Source organism: Periplaneta americana, chromosome 14 (genome assembly GCF_040183065.1).
Source record: "Periplaneta americana isolate PAMFEO1 chromosome 14, P.americana_PAMFEO1_priV1, whole genome shotgun sequence".
Classification (NCBI taxonomy): Eukaryota; Metazoa; Arthropoda; class Insecta; order Blattodea; family Blattidae; genus Periplaneta; species Periplaneta americana.
In genome coordinates, this window is record NC_091130.1 from 70,580,812 (window position 1) to 70,594,678 (window position 13,867).

At 37.0% G+C, this 13,867-nt stretch overlaps 1 protein-coding gene across 3 annotated transcripts in view; it reads left to right on the forward strand.

Moving 5' to 3' along the window:
- Nucleotides 1–13,867, forward strand: part of Snrk (SNF related kinase) — a 238,584-nt gene that overhangs the window by 159,049 nt on the left and 65,668 nt on the right. For 2 of the 3 annotated variants that reach the window (XM_069845546.1, XM_069845545.1), the window contains exon 2: nucleotides 497–698. In XM_069845546.1, coding sequence (XP_069701647.1) covers nucleotides 504–698 — 195 coding nt within the window. In that variant the 5' untranslated portion in view covers nucleotides 497–503. Of the gene's footprint in view, nucleotides 1–496; nucleotides 699–13,867 lie in introns of those variants that run through there. The other variant, XM_069845547.1, reaches the window with a different exon arrangement.

Here is a 13,867-nt window from a genome sequence, read left to right on the forward strand (position 1 = left end):
ACAACAAAAGACAGCTGTTCTGGCACGTTCTGCCAGAAAAAACACTGGTAATATGTAATTTGTGTTGTATATAAAAAGAAGTGTTTGCAGTGTATAAAATTGTACACAGGAACGAATAGAATATAATAATTGAAGTGTTAAGTGGTACATTGCCTATTTCTTGTGAGCATGTGCATGTACTTGCATGCATGCACATGGATGTATATATTCTTTCAACATAATGGTATGAAGTAGCAGATATCGTCATGATTGATATAATTATATTAATTGGAACTAATAAAATTGTTTTCCAAAGGATGAGAAAGAATATTTTGCTCACAACATTAATTCTAAGTCATTTAGGCCTACTTCAAGTTTTTTCCAAATACAAAACATATTAATCTTGCTCAGGATAGGGATCATGGTGGACTTATGTGAGGGCAGCAATGAACCTCCAGCTTCCTTAAAAGCCATAAATAAGTAAGTAACAAAACTTAGTTTCCTTTGTTTGTTACAGTGTCAGGATGCACCGTACATCAGGGCGCAATAGTTATGATGGGAAGATTGCAGGTTTATACGACCTGGAAGAAACATTGGGTCGTGGACACTTTGCTGTTGTGAAACTGGCTCGTCATGTCTTCACTGGAGAGAAGGTTGCTGTAAAAGTTATTGATAAAAGCAAATTAGATGAGATTTCCAGAGCTCATCTATTTCAGGAGGTATGTTTGTTTCTATTGATTTTCACTGCAAAAATTGTATATATAAAATATTTGTTTCTCTTTGAGGTATTACAGTACTTGCATCAGTATTACTGATATAGGCCATTTGTTATCTCGTGAAACCTACCTGCGCGTGAGGGCAAGCAGAAAGTGTACTGAAAAGCTTCCCTCCCTCTTTAGATTTCACTTGCAGTTAGGTAGCTCACATACCCTCACTGTAAGATTCTTACTGTAAGCTACGGCACATGCTTGCATTTGGTTTCATAACCTATGAGAGGGCTTACACAGTTTTATTTGGTTCATTACTTTTTTACTTCTATATAATGGAAATGCTTTATCAGTGATAGGTTATCGTATTTAGTACTTAAGGATAGATGGTGCGATATTGTAGTTATAAATGCTTATGCCACTATAGAAAAGAAAGACGATCATATAAAGGATAGCTTCTATGAGGAATGGGAACACACTTTTGATCGATCACTTATCTAGATATCACGTGAAAATTTTATTGGGGGATTTCACTGCTAATGTAGGATGGGAGGATATTTTTAAACCGACTATTGGAAAAAAAGCCTATATGTAACTAGTAATGATAATGGGAGTTATGTTAATCAATTTTGTCACACCAGAAAATTTAATTGTGAAAAGTAGAACATTCCCGCATGAGGATATACATAAATGTACTTGGACTTCTCCAGGTAGATTGACACAACCAAATAGATCAGATCTAGTACATACTAGTATAATAGACAGCCAATCCTTCAGAGGAGCAGACTGTGATTCTGACCATAATTTGATAATTGGAGAATTAAGAGAAAGACTATCAGTAGCCAAGTGAGTAGAGCAACAAGTTAATATTAGGAGATTCATTATTCCAAAATTAAAAGATGAGAAAACTATGCAACATTATCAGGTCGAAATTTCAAATAAGTTTGCCACTTTAGGAAGTTCCAACAAAATTGAGTAGGAATTAGATATTAATAATGTGTGGGGAAAGTATTAGAGATAATATCAAAATTGCAGCTGAGCAGAGCATAGGCTATTATGAAACTAAGAAAAAGAAACCGTGGTTGCATGGTAGTAGTAAGAAGGAAATGGGCAAAATTGAAATTCTTATATGATCTGGTCTAGGCGAGTAGAGATAATTATTTCAATGAAAGATGGGAAGCAAGTTGTAGACTTAGGAACAAAAAGAGAGATTGCTTGAAGGAAAACTCAATGAGGTAGAAACAAAAAGTAAGAAGAAAAAGCATCAGAGATTTACAGTATATATGAGCATAAAAGAATTTAAGAAAGAATATCAGGCAAGGATAAACATGATCAAGGATGAAAATGGTGACTTGCATGTAGACTATCATTCCATCTGGAAAAACTATTTTGGGCAACTACTAAATGTACATAGGCCAAATAGAAATGATCCGGATGATGTTCAAATACAAACTGCTGAGCCATTTATACCCAATCCCATGCTTTCTCAAGTCGAAATTCTGATAGAAAAGCTGAAAAAAGTACAAGTCTCAAGGTATCGATCAAATTCCAGAAGATTTAATACAAGAAGTTGGAAGTGCATAATCTAGTTAAATTTTTAAGTTTATTCAAGGAAATTATGCCCAACCAATGAAAGGAGTTCATAATTGTATCTATCTTTAAGAATGGGGAAAATACTAACTGCAGTAACTTTCGAGGAATATCACTTTTATTGACGTCATACAGAATTTTGTTCAATATTCTTTTGTGTAGATGAATTTATTGGGGATTATCAATGTGGTTTTAGGCGTAATAGATCGACTATTGGACAGATATTGGAGAAAAAATGGGAGTGTAATGACACAGTATCAGTTATTCATAGCTTTCAAAAAACCATATGACTCGGTTAAGAGAGAAGTTATATATAATATTCTTATTGAATTTGGTATTCCCAAAAAACTAGTTTCATTAATTAAAATGTGTCTCAGTGAAACTTACACCAAAGTCTGTATAATCTGACGCTTTTCCAGTTCACTGCAGGCTAAAGCAAGGAGATGCACTATCACCTTTACTTCTTAACTTTACTGTAGAATATGTCATTAGGAAAGTCCAGGAAAACAGGGAGGGTTTGAAATTGAACGGGTTACATCAGTTGCTTGTTTATGCAGATGTGCATATGTTAGGAGAAAATCCACAAACAATACGGAAAACACTGAAATTTTACTTGAAGCAAGTAAAGAGATAGGTTTGGAAGTAAATCCCGAAAAAAAAAAAAACAAAACAAAAAACAAACAAAGTATATGATTATGTCTCGTGGCCATAACATAATACGAAATGGAGATATAAAAATTTGAAATTTATCCTTTGAAGAGGTGGAAAAATTCAAATACTTTGGAGCAACAGTAACAAATATAAATGACACTTGAAAGAAAATTAAGCATAGAATAAATATGGGAAATGCCTGTTATTATTCGGTTGAAAAGCTGTATCATCCAGTCTGCTCTTGAAAAGCTGGAAGTTAGAATTTATAAAACAATTATACAATGGGACATCAGGAGCAGGGTATTATATTCCAAAATATCAAGAAAGTTATTTCATACCATGTTCATCCTCCTCCAGTCTTGACACTGAATTGCTAGCTATTGATGCTGCTCTTCAGTGTGTTACTCAAATTTCTGAAAAATCTATTTGCATACTTACCAACTCCAAGGGGGCTATATTTAATATAATTAAATATGTACCAAACCTATATGCACATAGAATTATTCCAATTCAGAAACAACTAAGTAAACTAAAAGAACTCCAAAAGGAAATACATTTCAATGGCTACCTAGTCATTGTGGTATACCTGGAAACGAGGAAGTCGATAATATTGCAAAACAGGCAACATAATTGCAACCAAGACCTCTTCAAGTGATATCTCTATCCAGTGCTTTTGCTTCAGTAAAGTCTCATTTTACAAACCTATGGATCAACAATTGGCTCTCTTCTGACAAAGGAAAAATGTTACAGTCTGTACAAAAGAAACCAAATGACCTGGAAATGTACAAAAACTTGCCCCAGACATGTTCAAACATTTTTAACAAGAGCCAGAACAGGTCACATTGTCACTCAATTGTACCTACACCGATTTCACATTTCTAATAATCCTACTTGTCTGTGGTGTAATAATCATGATGAAGATCTGGAACACATTCTTCTATACTGTCCATCCATAAACCAAAAAAGAAGTAAATTAAAATCATCAGTACCAGTTGCAGAAGACACAGCTCTGCAGTATATATTGACTACACCCCAACTGTAGCTACTAGCAACAGGCATCTATAATGAACACCGACCAAAATACCCCTCATTTCTCGTGAAAAACAACAACTGAATAGACTACAGTGGACTTTATGTTGTCAGCAAATAGCTGGATACATTAAGAAGATTGATACTACCGGTTGTTCTGTATGGTTGTGAAATTTGGCCTCTCACTTTGAGAGAGAAATGGAGGTTAAGGGTGTTCGAGACGGTGCTTAGGAAAATATTTAGGGCTAAGAGAAGTGAAATTACAGGAAAATGGAGAAAGTTACAAATGCAGAACTGCACACATTGTATTCTTCACCTAACATAATTAGGAACATTAAATTCAGATGTTTGAGATGGGCAGGGCATGTAGCATGTATGGGTGAATCTAGAAATGCACATAGTGTTAATTGGAAGATCTGAGGGGAAAAGACCTTTGGTAAGGTCAAAGCGTAGATGGAAGGATAATATTAAAAGAGATTTGAGTGAGGCGGGACCAGTGGAAAACTCCCCTGCTACTACTGCTGCTTGTATTCTCGAACTTACAGTGCTTTGCTGCCTTAAAACTTGGCTACTATATTAATAACATTCGGTACTCATCCTCCACACAATAGCTGTTGAAGTGTTGCCTGTCTTGTGTTATACATAGTTCACTTCACATTTTCAGATTGCCTTTCATTAGACTTGTTCACTAAATTTAGTATTGTTTTTATACACGGAACTAGGTGACTCGCACATTTAGGTCTAATGTTTTCCTGTGTTCTACCGCATGATTTGTTTCTTCATATGTACGTTTTCAAAATTTACGCACATTACCATTGCAAAACACAACACAACATAACAAACTGAATTTATTTTTAGCTTACTCACTGCATACCTTTGCTGCTGCTGCTGCCAAAGACAGATTGACACAGTTAATTTCAGGAAATAGGAATTCACCAACCATGCAACTTTCACGTGATGATCTCTGTCTCTTTTTCCCTCATTCCTTCTTTCTTGAAACGTACACAATAAGAGCTGATGCCTGAATGATAACATAAGTACCAACTACACATTAGGGGATTCATCAACCATGCAGACAGCGAACTCGTGAGAATAGTAGAGTCTGCAATCTTTAGTAGTTAGTCGTAAAACAGGGATGTTCAATTTTGAAAACTTCTTAAAATTAGTAAAATAAGATAGTATCTTAAAATTATGCATTGTGAGTTCACAAATGTAAGAAGTGGCTGTAGTGGGGGAAACCTGCTATTACTCGACCGACAGAACACCGGGAATGTTAGTTGGAATGCACTCCATTGGTAACGTGATGGTCCCCCACTTTTCTCGTGCAGTAGCAGCTCACCTTGTGTGCCGCACGAAAGTACAAACAAGAGGATAGTTCCTTGCCCATTTTGTGAATCCTGCTGCATTCATAAGCCATGTCGAACTACGAAATGATACACGCGCATTTCACATCCTTGCTGCCAAATGTGTTGAAGTGGAAAAAGAAATATTTGACAACCTATAATAATATATAAACCTTATGTATTTCATATTTCAATAGTGGAAGGAAGGTGTTAATTTTTTCAAAAGAACACGATATTGAAAGTACAATACATTTTATTGTCTGCTAGGGAAAGGGTCTGTGATGAGGCGATAGTAGCGATCCTGGTGGTTAGCAAGTATCTATGGATGCATATTTATTAAGTATTGAGCTTCGTGACTGTATATACTAGACTGTGGTAGTACATTATGCTTCTTTATCCCACCAGATGCATAACATCATCTTCTGTGGATTGACACTAACTTTCGTATGGGGTATTATGTGTTAAAACGACAGAACCATTTTCTTGCAGTCCTTTCTCCGATGGTATTCTCCTCGTACATGGCACAAATGTTTCTAGCCGCCACTGCCACCTTTGCTCTTCTTATCAAACTCAAACAGAAGAATATGTTGGAAGTGTTCCTTTTTTCCACTTGACGGTCCATTTTTCTTTAGCCCACAATTAGCACAAACTTTTTTCAAGTCTGAAAAATTCAAAGCTTATTTACAAGCACAACACTCCAAATAACAGACGATAAACAGTCTCCAAACAACGACGAACAAAAACACTACGAAGTTATGCACCAACCTAATACTTCATGAACAACAGAAATAATGGAAGAAATTAAGACGAAAGAAAGAATGGAAGAAATAGAGAAAGAATGGAAAAAAGAGGGAAGGATATAGACCTAACAAATATAGTGAAAACGGAAACATATGACTTAATTTATAAACTGTGGTGTGTGTGCGTGTGTGTGTGTGTGTTTTTTTTTCTGAAAAAAAAAAAAAAAAAAGGTTCCAATATTTAGGAAAGAGGTAATATGTTTCAAAACAAGAAATAAAAATCCTACAAACATGGGTCCTAAAATTAATATCTTCTGAGACATGAGCAAATGTTTAACATCATAATAGGACGTTGGCGTCATAATAGGAACGGAATCATGGCTTTCCAGCAAAGTAGCAGACTCAGAAGTATTTAGAAACGATTATGTACCATACAGACGCGACCGTGTAGGAACAGGGGGAGGGGTTTTTATATGTGTAAAAGAGTGCCTGCAGAGCGCTGAAAATTTTAAGGTCTCGGAGTTCGAAATGTTGGGTGTAGACATAGCGGATGATTATTCGCGAAACATATTACACATCATCGGTTTATACAGGGCCCCGAAAGAAGGCTTGAACGTACTGTATAAAATAAGAGATATGTTGGAAAATAGAAAAATTCGCGGGCAGTATGTTATCGTTGCTGGGGACCTAAACTTGCCCCAGGTAAACTGGCAGGGTACAATAGAGGGAAGGATGAGTCAAGCCCAGTCATTAGTAAACTCACTCATATGGAAACATAACTTAATTTAAGTAACAGACAGGGCAACAAGGGGAGGTTCGTTACTAGACATATTCTTTTAAGACCCTCAGAAATAGTCGCAGGTATTGAAGTGATTCCAGGTATTAGTGACCATGACGCTGTAATTCTTGAAATATTATGGAATGCTAAGTACAAGCAAAGCGGAAAAAAGAACAAAAATATCTTGCAATATAACAAAACGGACAGAGAAGGCTTTCAAAATTATCTTAGAGAAAAGTACTCATTATGGGTAGTAAAGGGCAGTAGTGTAGAAGAATGCTGGGCGGAGTTCAAGCAGATTATATTAACAGGAATACAGAAATTTATCCCGGTTAAACACTTATCAAACAATCCCGATCCGGAATATTATAATAAATACATACAGAAACTGAAAAGAAAACTAAGGAAATCCTATAGACAGCACAAGGAAAGCCTTGCAAAACAAACAAAATTCACACAACTATCGAAAGAACTGCTTAATGCGAAGAAGATAGCGCAGGAAAATTATCTAAATAAACTTTTCAAAGGTGAACAAAACAGGTGGGGGGAATTTTATAAATATGTGAAGAGACGATGCAAGGAAAACTATTTGAGCCTCCCCCTAAAAAATGACCGCAATCAATTTATCGTACAGGACAGCGAAAAAGCAGAAAAATTAAATTCCTATTATGCCACTGTTTTTGGGATGAGGACAGTAGTACCACACTTAGCTTCTGTGGAAAATACGGGTCAGTTTTCTATCAAGCCTAGGGACATAAGGAGAAGGATCTCTAAATTGAAAACTCATAAATCAGTAGGACCTGATGGTATTGCTGGAGACGTACTAAAATTGGGAGGGGAAGCCATGATTCCCTATCTAGTGCGTATATTTGAAATATCAATTAACAATGGTACTGTCCCGCGAGATTGGAAAGATGCAATAGTGGTGCCAATTTATAAGTCAGGGTCTCGCTCAGATACAAAAAATTACAGACCGGTCAGCCTTACGTCTGTGGTTTGCAAACAGATGGAACACTTGATTTCAGCTTATCTAAGGCAGCATTGGGATGACTCAAATTGGTTACATAACTGTCAGCATGGATTTCGGGGGGGCTATTCATGTGAGAGTCAATTATATATATTATTTTAATGTACCGAAGTACATATGATATTTCCATGCAGATATTCTGCATATATATGATATGCGTAAATCACTTCGTGATTTAAGACGGTGCTTATTCCGTCGGATCCCGGCCAACTAGTCACTCATATCGAGTGCACCTCAGCACATGTGTGGACTTCGGTCCTGCGTTCATAGACATCTATGACGTAGTGCAGAGGGCGGCCACTAGAGGGAACCCAAGATTTGGAGCTTAATCTGAGACGATTCTGACCGGCGTCGGGGTTGTATCCGGTGTGGCTTAGTGGATAAAGCATCAGCACGTAGAGCTGAAAACCTGGGTTCAAATCCCGGCGGCGGAGAGAATTTTTCTCCGTTCCATTACTCTTTCATCGAGAGTCAATTAGTAATGGTATGTCAGGATTTAGAAGACGGAATAGATTCCAATAGCCAAGTAGATGCAGTGATTATTGACTTTTCACGCACATTCGATGTAGTCCCACACGATATATTGTTGGTTAAACTACAATCAACGGGGATTGACTTCAGAATGCTCCAGTGGATCAAGGAATTTTTAACTTGTCGCACACAGAGAGTATGGGTAGGGGAGGAATTATTGAACCCAATTGAAATTACTTCCGGGGTCCCGCAGGGGAGTGTCTTGGGGCCTCTTCTATTCTTGGCTTTTGTAAATGATCTGCCAGTTAATATCTTGTCTAGGGTTCGCTTATTCGCGGATGATTGCATGGTATACAGGGAAATAAAAAGCCATGAAGATACTACTCTTCTCCAGAATGACCTCAATAGAATAAACGATTGGGCAATAGCCAACAAAATGAAAATAAATTCTCTAAAGAGCAAAGCCATCAGCTTTACAAGGAAAAAAAATAAAATAGTCGCATCATATACGTTAGGGGGTGAAACCATTCTGGAAGTTAACAAATGTAAATACCTCGGAATAACATTTAGCAGCGGTCTCGGCTGGGGGGAACACGTTACAGACACAGCGGGAAAAGCATGGAGAGTGTTACACTTTGTGATGAGGGTACTAAGAAAAGGTTCTGATAAATCCAAAGAGATTGCATATATATCACTTGTACGTCCAGTAATGGAATATGGTGCTGCATGTTGGGATCCTTACAGATTAGAACATATTAAGACACTAGAAAAGATTCAAAAACGGGCTCTTAAGTGTTGTCGGAAAAGTTCACCATTAAAATGGGACACACTCATGGACAGGAGAACGTGAATTCGATTATGCGCACTGTTCAAAACATACAGAGGTGAGCCTGCCTGGAGAGAAATAAAAAAAGGTTGCAGCCGCCAAATTACTCTTCAAGGAACGACCACTCATATAAATTGAGGGAAAGAAGGCAGAGGACGGACACTGGAAAGTTTTCTTTTCTCAATCGTACTATCAGGGACTGGAATGCTTTACCTGCAGACTTACTAAAGGCTTTACCAACAACCAAAAATGCATTTAAAAATAGGCTTAAGGACCTTACTAATAGACGGTAATTATGCACAGTATTTAAAGGGTGTAAATGATATGTTGTTATTGAAGTGTTGTATCAGTGAAGAATTATGTTGTGTCAGTGAAGTGTGTTGTATCAGTGAAGAAGTATGTCGTGTCAGTGAAGTGTGCTGTGTAAGTGAAACGTGCTCCTGTCAGTGAAGCTTTATAGTTTATAGTGGCAGTGCATAGTATTTGAACAGTGAATTGTTTTTTTAAGTGTTAGTGAAATCAGGATAGAATCAGTGAAATGTGTCGTAGTTCAATTGCAGTGAGTGAGTTGACAGCGAAATGAGTGTAATTTGAAAGGTACTTGTGCAGATATGAACATATCATACTCGTGGGTTTTAGTTCGATCTTAGTTTTAAGATACAAATTAGATTTATTTCAAATGTTATTTTAAGTGATCGTTTCATTTAATTTAGTAAATTCCCTGTTGTTGTTGTTATTATTATTATTATTATTATTATTATTATTATTATTATTATTATTAATTATTGTTAGTATTAATTATTAGTATTATTATTAATTGTATTTTAATTAATAAGTTTATTATTGTCATTATTGAGTGTAATTAGTTACCACTGCCACTGGGTATATACCCACTGCAGTGTGAATAAATACATACATACATACATAACTGCAAGAGCAGCTTATCTTCCACTGTGAGCTCTTTGACAAGAAACAAATGAGGAAACAGAATGCAACCATTTGTCACTGTGTATTACACAGCATACTTTTGTTTGTGTTTGTATCAAGAGGACGCTTAAGCAGACTACAGTACATTAGAGTTCGTAATCGTACTACTGCAGTAGTATTATTATTGTACCAGTGTCCACACCTTTGAAGTAACGGCTAGCGCATCTGGCCGCAAAACCAGGTTGCACGGGTTTGAATCCCGGTCAGGGCAAGTTACCTGGTAGAGGTTTTTCCGGGGTTTTCCCCTCAACCCAATATGAGCAAATGCTGGGTAACTATCGGTGTTGGACCCCAGACTCATTTCACCGGCATTATCACCTTCACTTCATTCAGACACTAAATAACCTGAGATGTTGATACAGCGTTGTAAATAACCTAACAAAAAAAATTGTACCAGTCAAGTTAGTTTCGTATCTGTTGAATAAGAGCATGTTTTGTTTCTTGCCCAAGAGCTCACAGTAGAAGATAAGCTGCTCTTACAGTAATAGTAAACATTTTGCTCATTTGTCAAAAGATATTAATTTTAGGACCCATGTTACAAAATATGGTCCCATTAAATAGATACGAAACTAACCTACCCGACTGCTACAGCAATAATTACCACAGTGTGGAATTAGTTTACATATAATTGCCCTTTATTACCTACCCTGTTCAACATCTACTTGGAGGATTTAGTGAAGAACTATTTCAGAACATTAGAGGAAGAAGAATAAAGTGCATAAGATTTACTGATGATATGGCCTTATTAGCAGAAGAGATGATACTAAGCCAAGGGATATACTACTGTAGCTAAATGAGAACTGTGAACAGTCTGGGATGAAGATAAATACAAATAAGACGAAGACCATGGTCATAAGAAGAAAAATAAAGAAGGTAAACTTGCGAATTCTAAATAAGGCAGTAGAGCAAGTGGACAGCCTGAAATACTTGGGATGTACTATAAACAGTATCATAAGCTGCTGCCAGGAAGTCAAAAGTAGGATAGCAATGGCGAAGAAAGCTTTTAATAGAAAAAGGAGCATCTTGTGCGGACCTCTGGAAAAAGAACTAAGGGAGAGACTAGTGAAGTGCTTTGTATGGAGTGTGGCATTGTATGGGGGCAGAAAGATGGACATTACGAAGAAGTGAAGAGAAGCAAATAGTGGCATTTGAAATGTGGATATAGAGAAGAATAGGACGTGTGAAGTGGACTGACAGAATAATAAATGAAGCTGTGTTGGAAAGAGTGGGTGAAGAAAGAATGATGCTGAAACTAATCAGGAAGAGGAAAAAGAATTGGTTGAATCACTATCTGAGAAGAAACTGCTTACTGAAGGATGCACCAAGAGGAATGGTGAACAGGAGAAGAGTTCGATGCAGAAGAAGATATCAGATGATAGACGACATTAAGATATATGGCTCATATAAAGGGACAACGAGGAAGACCGAAAATAGGAAAGATTGGAGAAAGCGGGGTTTGCAATGAAAGACCTGCCCTTGAGCAGAACAATGAATGAATGAATGAGTACAATTACGAACTCGTACTGTCATTTGCTTAAGCTTCCTCTTGTTATAAACACGAACGAAGGTATGCTGTGTAATACACTGTGATAAATGGTTGCATTCTGTTTCCTCATTTGTTTCTTGCCAAAGATCTCACAGTGGAAGATATGCTGTTCTTACAGTCTATGTAAACATTTGCTCATGTCTCAGAAGATATTAATTTTAGGACCCATGTTTGTGGGACTCTTATTTCTTGTTTTGATGCATATTATCTCCTCTCTATATATTGAAACCTTTTTTTTTTTCAGAACACTCTGTATATATAATATTAATGTTTCACAAATTTGCATAAAATAGCTGATGTATAGTACAGTCAATTCCGGATATAGTGAACCTCTGCGGAGTTACATATTTCGTTCACTATATCCGAAGTGTCTCTCCCCTAACCTTAAATGACAGGAATGAATGAAATTGTGAACAAGAAAATAAAATATTTCATTTTTGTGGAATGGATTACACTGTATACTGTATTTATTAAGCTACAAAATAAAAAAAAAAAAACTTACAACTTCAATTCCTAACGTGGAAAATAGTCTGTTATCTGCTGTTGCTTGGTGTACACAGTCCTTGTAAACATTTTTTCTATGTCCTTCTCTAGAGCCTATGCTTTTTCGACACTCGAGTCTACATTTTCCGTATATTCTAAGTACAGTCCTGATACTATCAAATGCCTCTTTCACTGTTGGAAGACGTTCTTCATTAACATCCTCGTCTTCTTCAGCCTCATTTTCTTCCATAGTGGAACTGCCTTTCACATCCTTGACAATAGCTTCATCCGATGGGATCTCATTCGTTACAAACTTCACAGTCAACATCGATGAAATCATCAGCTTCAGTATTAGCAGTTATATGCTGAAGCAGGTCCTTGAGGGGCACATCATCCTCTTCTTCAAACTCCACACATCCAGTAGCCAAACCAGCAATCTGGAAACAATTTTGTATAGTGACCATTGATACACTCCTCCACGCTTTGTTGGCAAAACGAACAGCATTCAGAACATTTATTGATGTGTTCTGCTTTGATTCTAAGGTGTGGATTAAATGCAGTGTTACTTCCCTTCTGTAATATGACTTGAAGCTCTGAATCGCACCTTGATTTATGGGTTGGAGGACTGACGTGGTGTTGGGAGGCAGGAAAACCAGCTTGATGTTGCTGAGGTTTTCAACATGAGGATAAGCTGGGCAGTTGTCTACCTAAAGCAGAACCTTTCTTTCTTTCACTGTCAGTTCTCGATCCTACTTTCGAAGTTCTGTTTCGAAAATTGATGATGTCATCCAAGCTTTATCATTGAACTGATAGTTCACGGGTAAGTGTTTCACATTTTTTAAGCATCTCGGGTTCCTAAATTTTCCTATTAGCAGCAGTTTCCTCTTCTCTGTCCCTGATGTGTTAGCACATATCCACAGCATTACTCGGTTTTTTGACATTTTCCCGCCAACACATTTTTCCCCTCTAAACTTTAATGTTTTGTCCGGTGTTAATTGGTAGAACAGACCAGTATCATTACCATTAAAAATGTCGTCAGGCGAATAGCAGGAACAGAATCTTGGCCAGTCCGAACTCAATCACTCTGACGTCATTTCTCGATCCCCCAGACTTCGTTTGTCCACTAATCTTCCCAGCCATAATGTTATGTCGTTTCCACCTATTCAGCCAGCCCTCTGAACACACGAATTCTTCATTATTGTCGAGTAACTTGGCTAGATGCTCTGCTTTCGTCTTCAGTACAGACTCGTTGAGAGAAACTCCTAAAGACCTCGGAAGAGTAAACCATTTTAGTAATGCTTGGTCAAAATCGTCTCGGTCAGATAACCAATTTTTTTTAATGTGAGATTTCCTTGAATGCAAAGCATTCAGAATTTTGTCCTCGTTTTTCAAACTGTTACTGACAGTTGATTTACTTAAACTATGCTGTCGACCCACGTTCGCTTGCGAAAGACCATGTTCAATCTCGCGTATAATATTCACCTTATCTTCCAAATGTAAGAGACATGATGAGAACCGATAATCTAATACATTGAATTGGAGGTGAGCAGAATCCGTGTATGCTTATCTACATAACAAATAATCAAATTATTTCTCACATTTTATTGACTTGAACGTTTTCGGCTCGAGGAGCCATCTTCAGAAAATTATGCCTGAGAATACTTAATGAGAGTTGGTACATGCGTGTTATGTGATATAATGCGAACAATA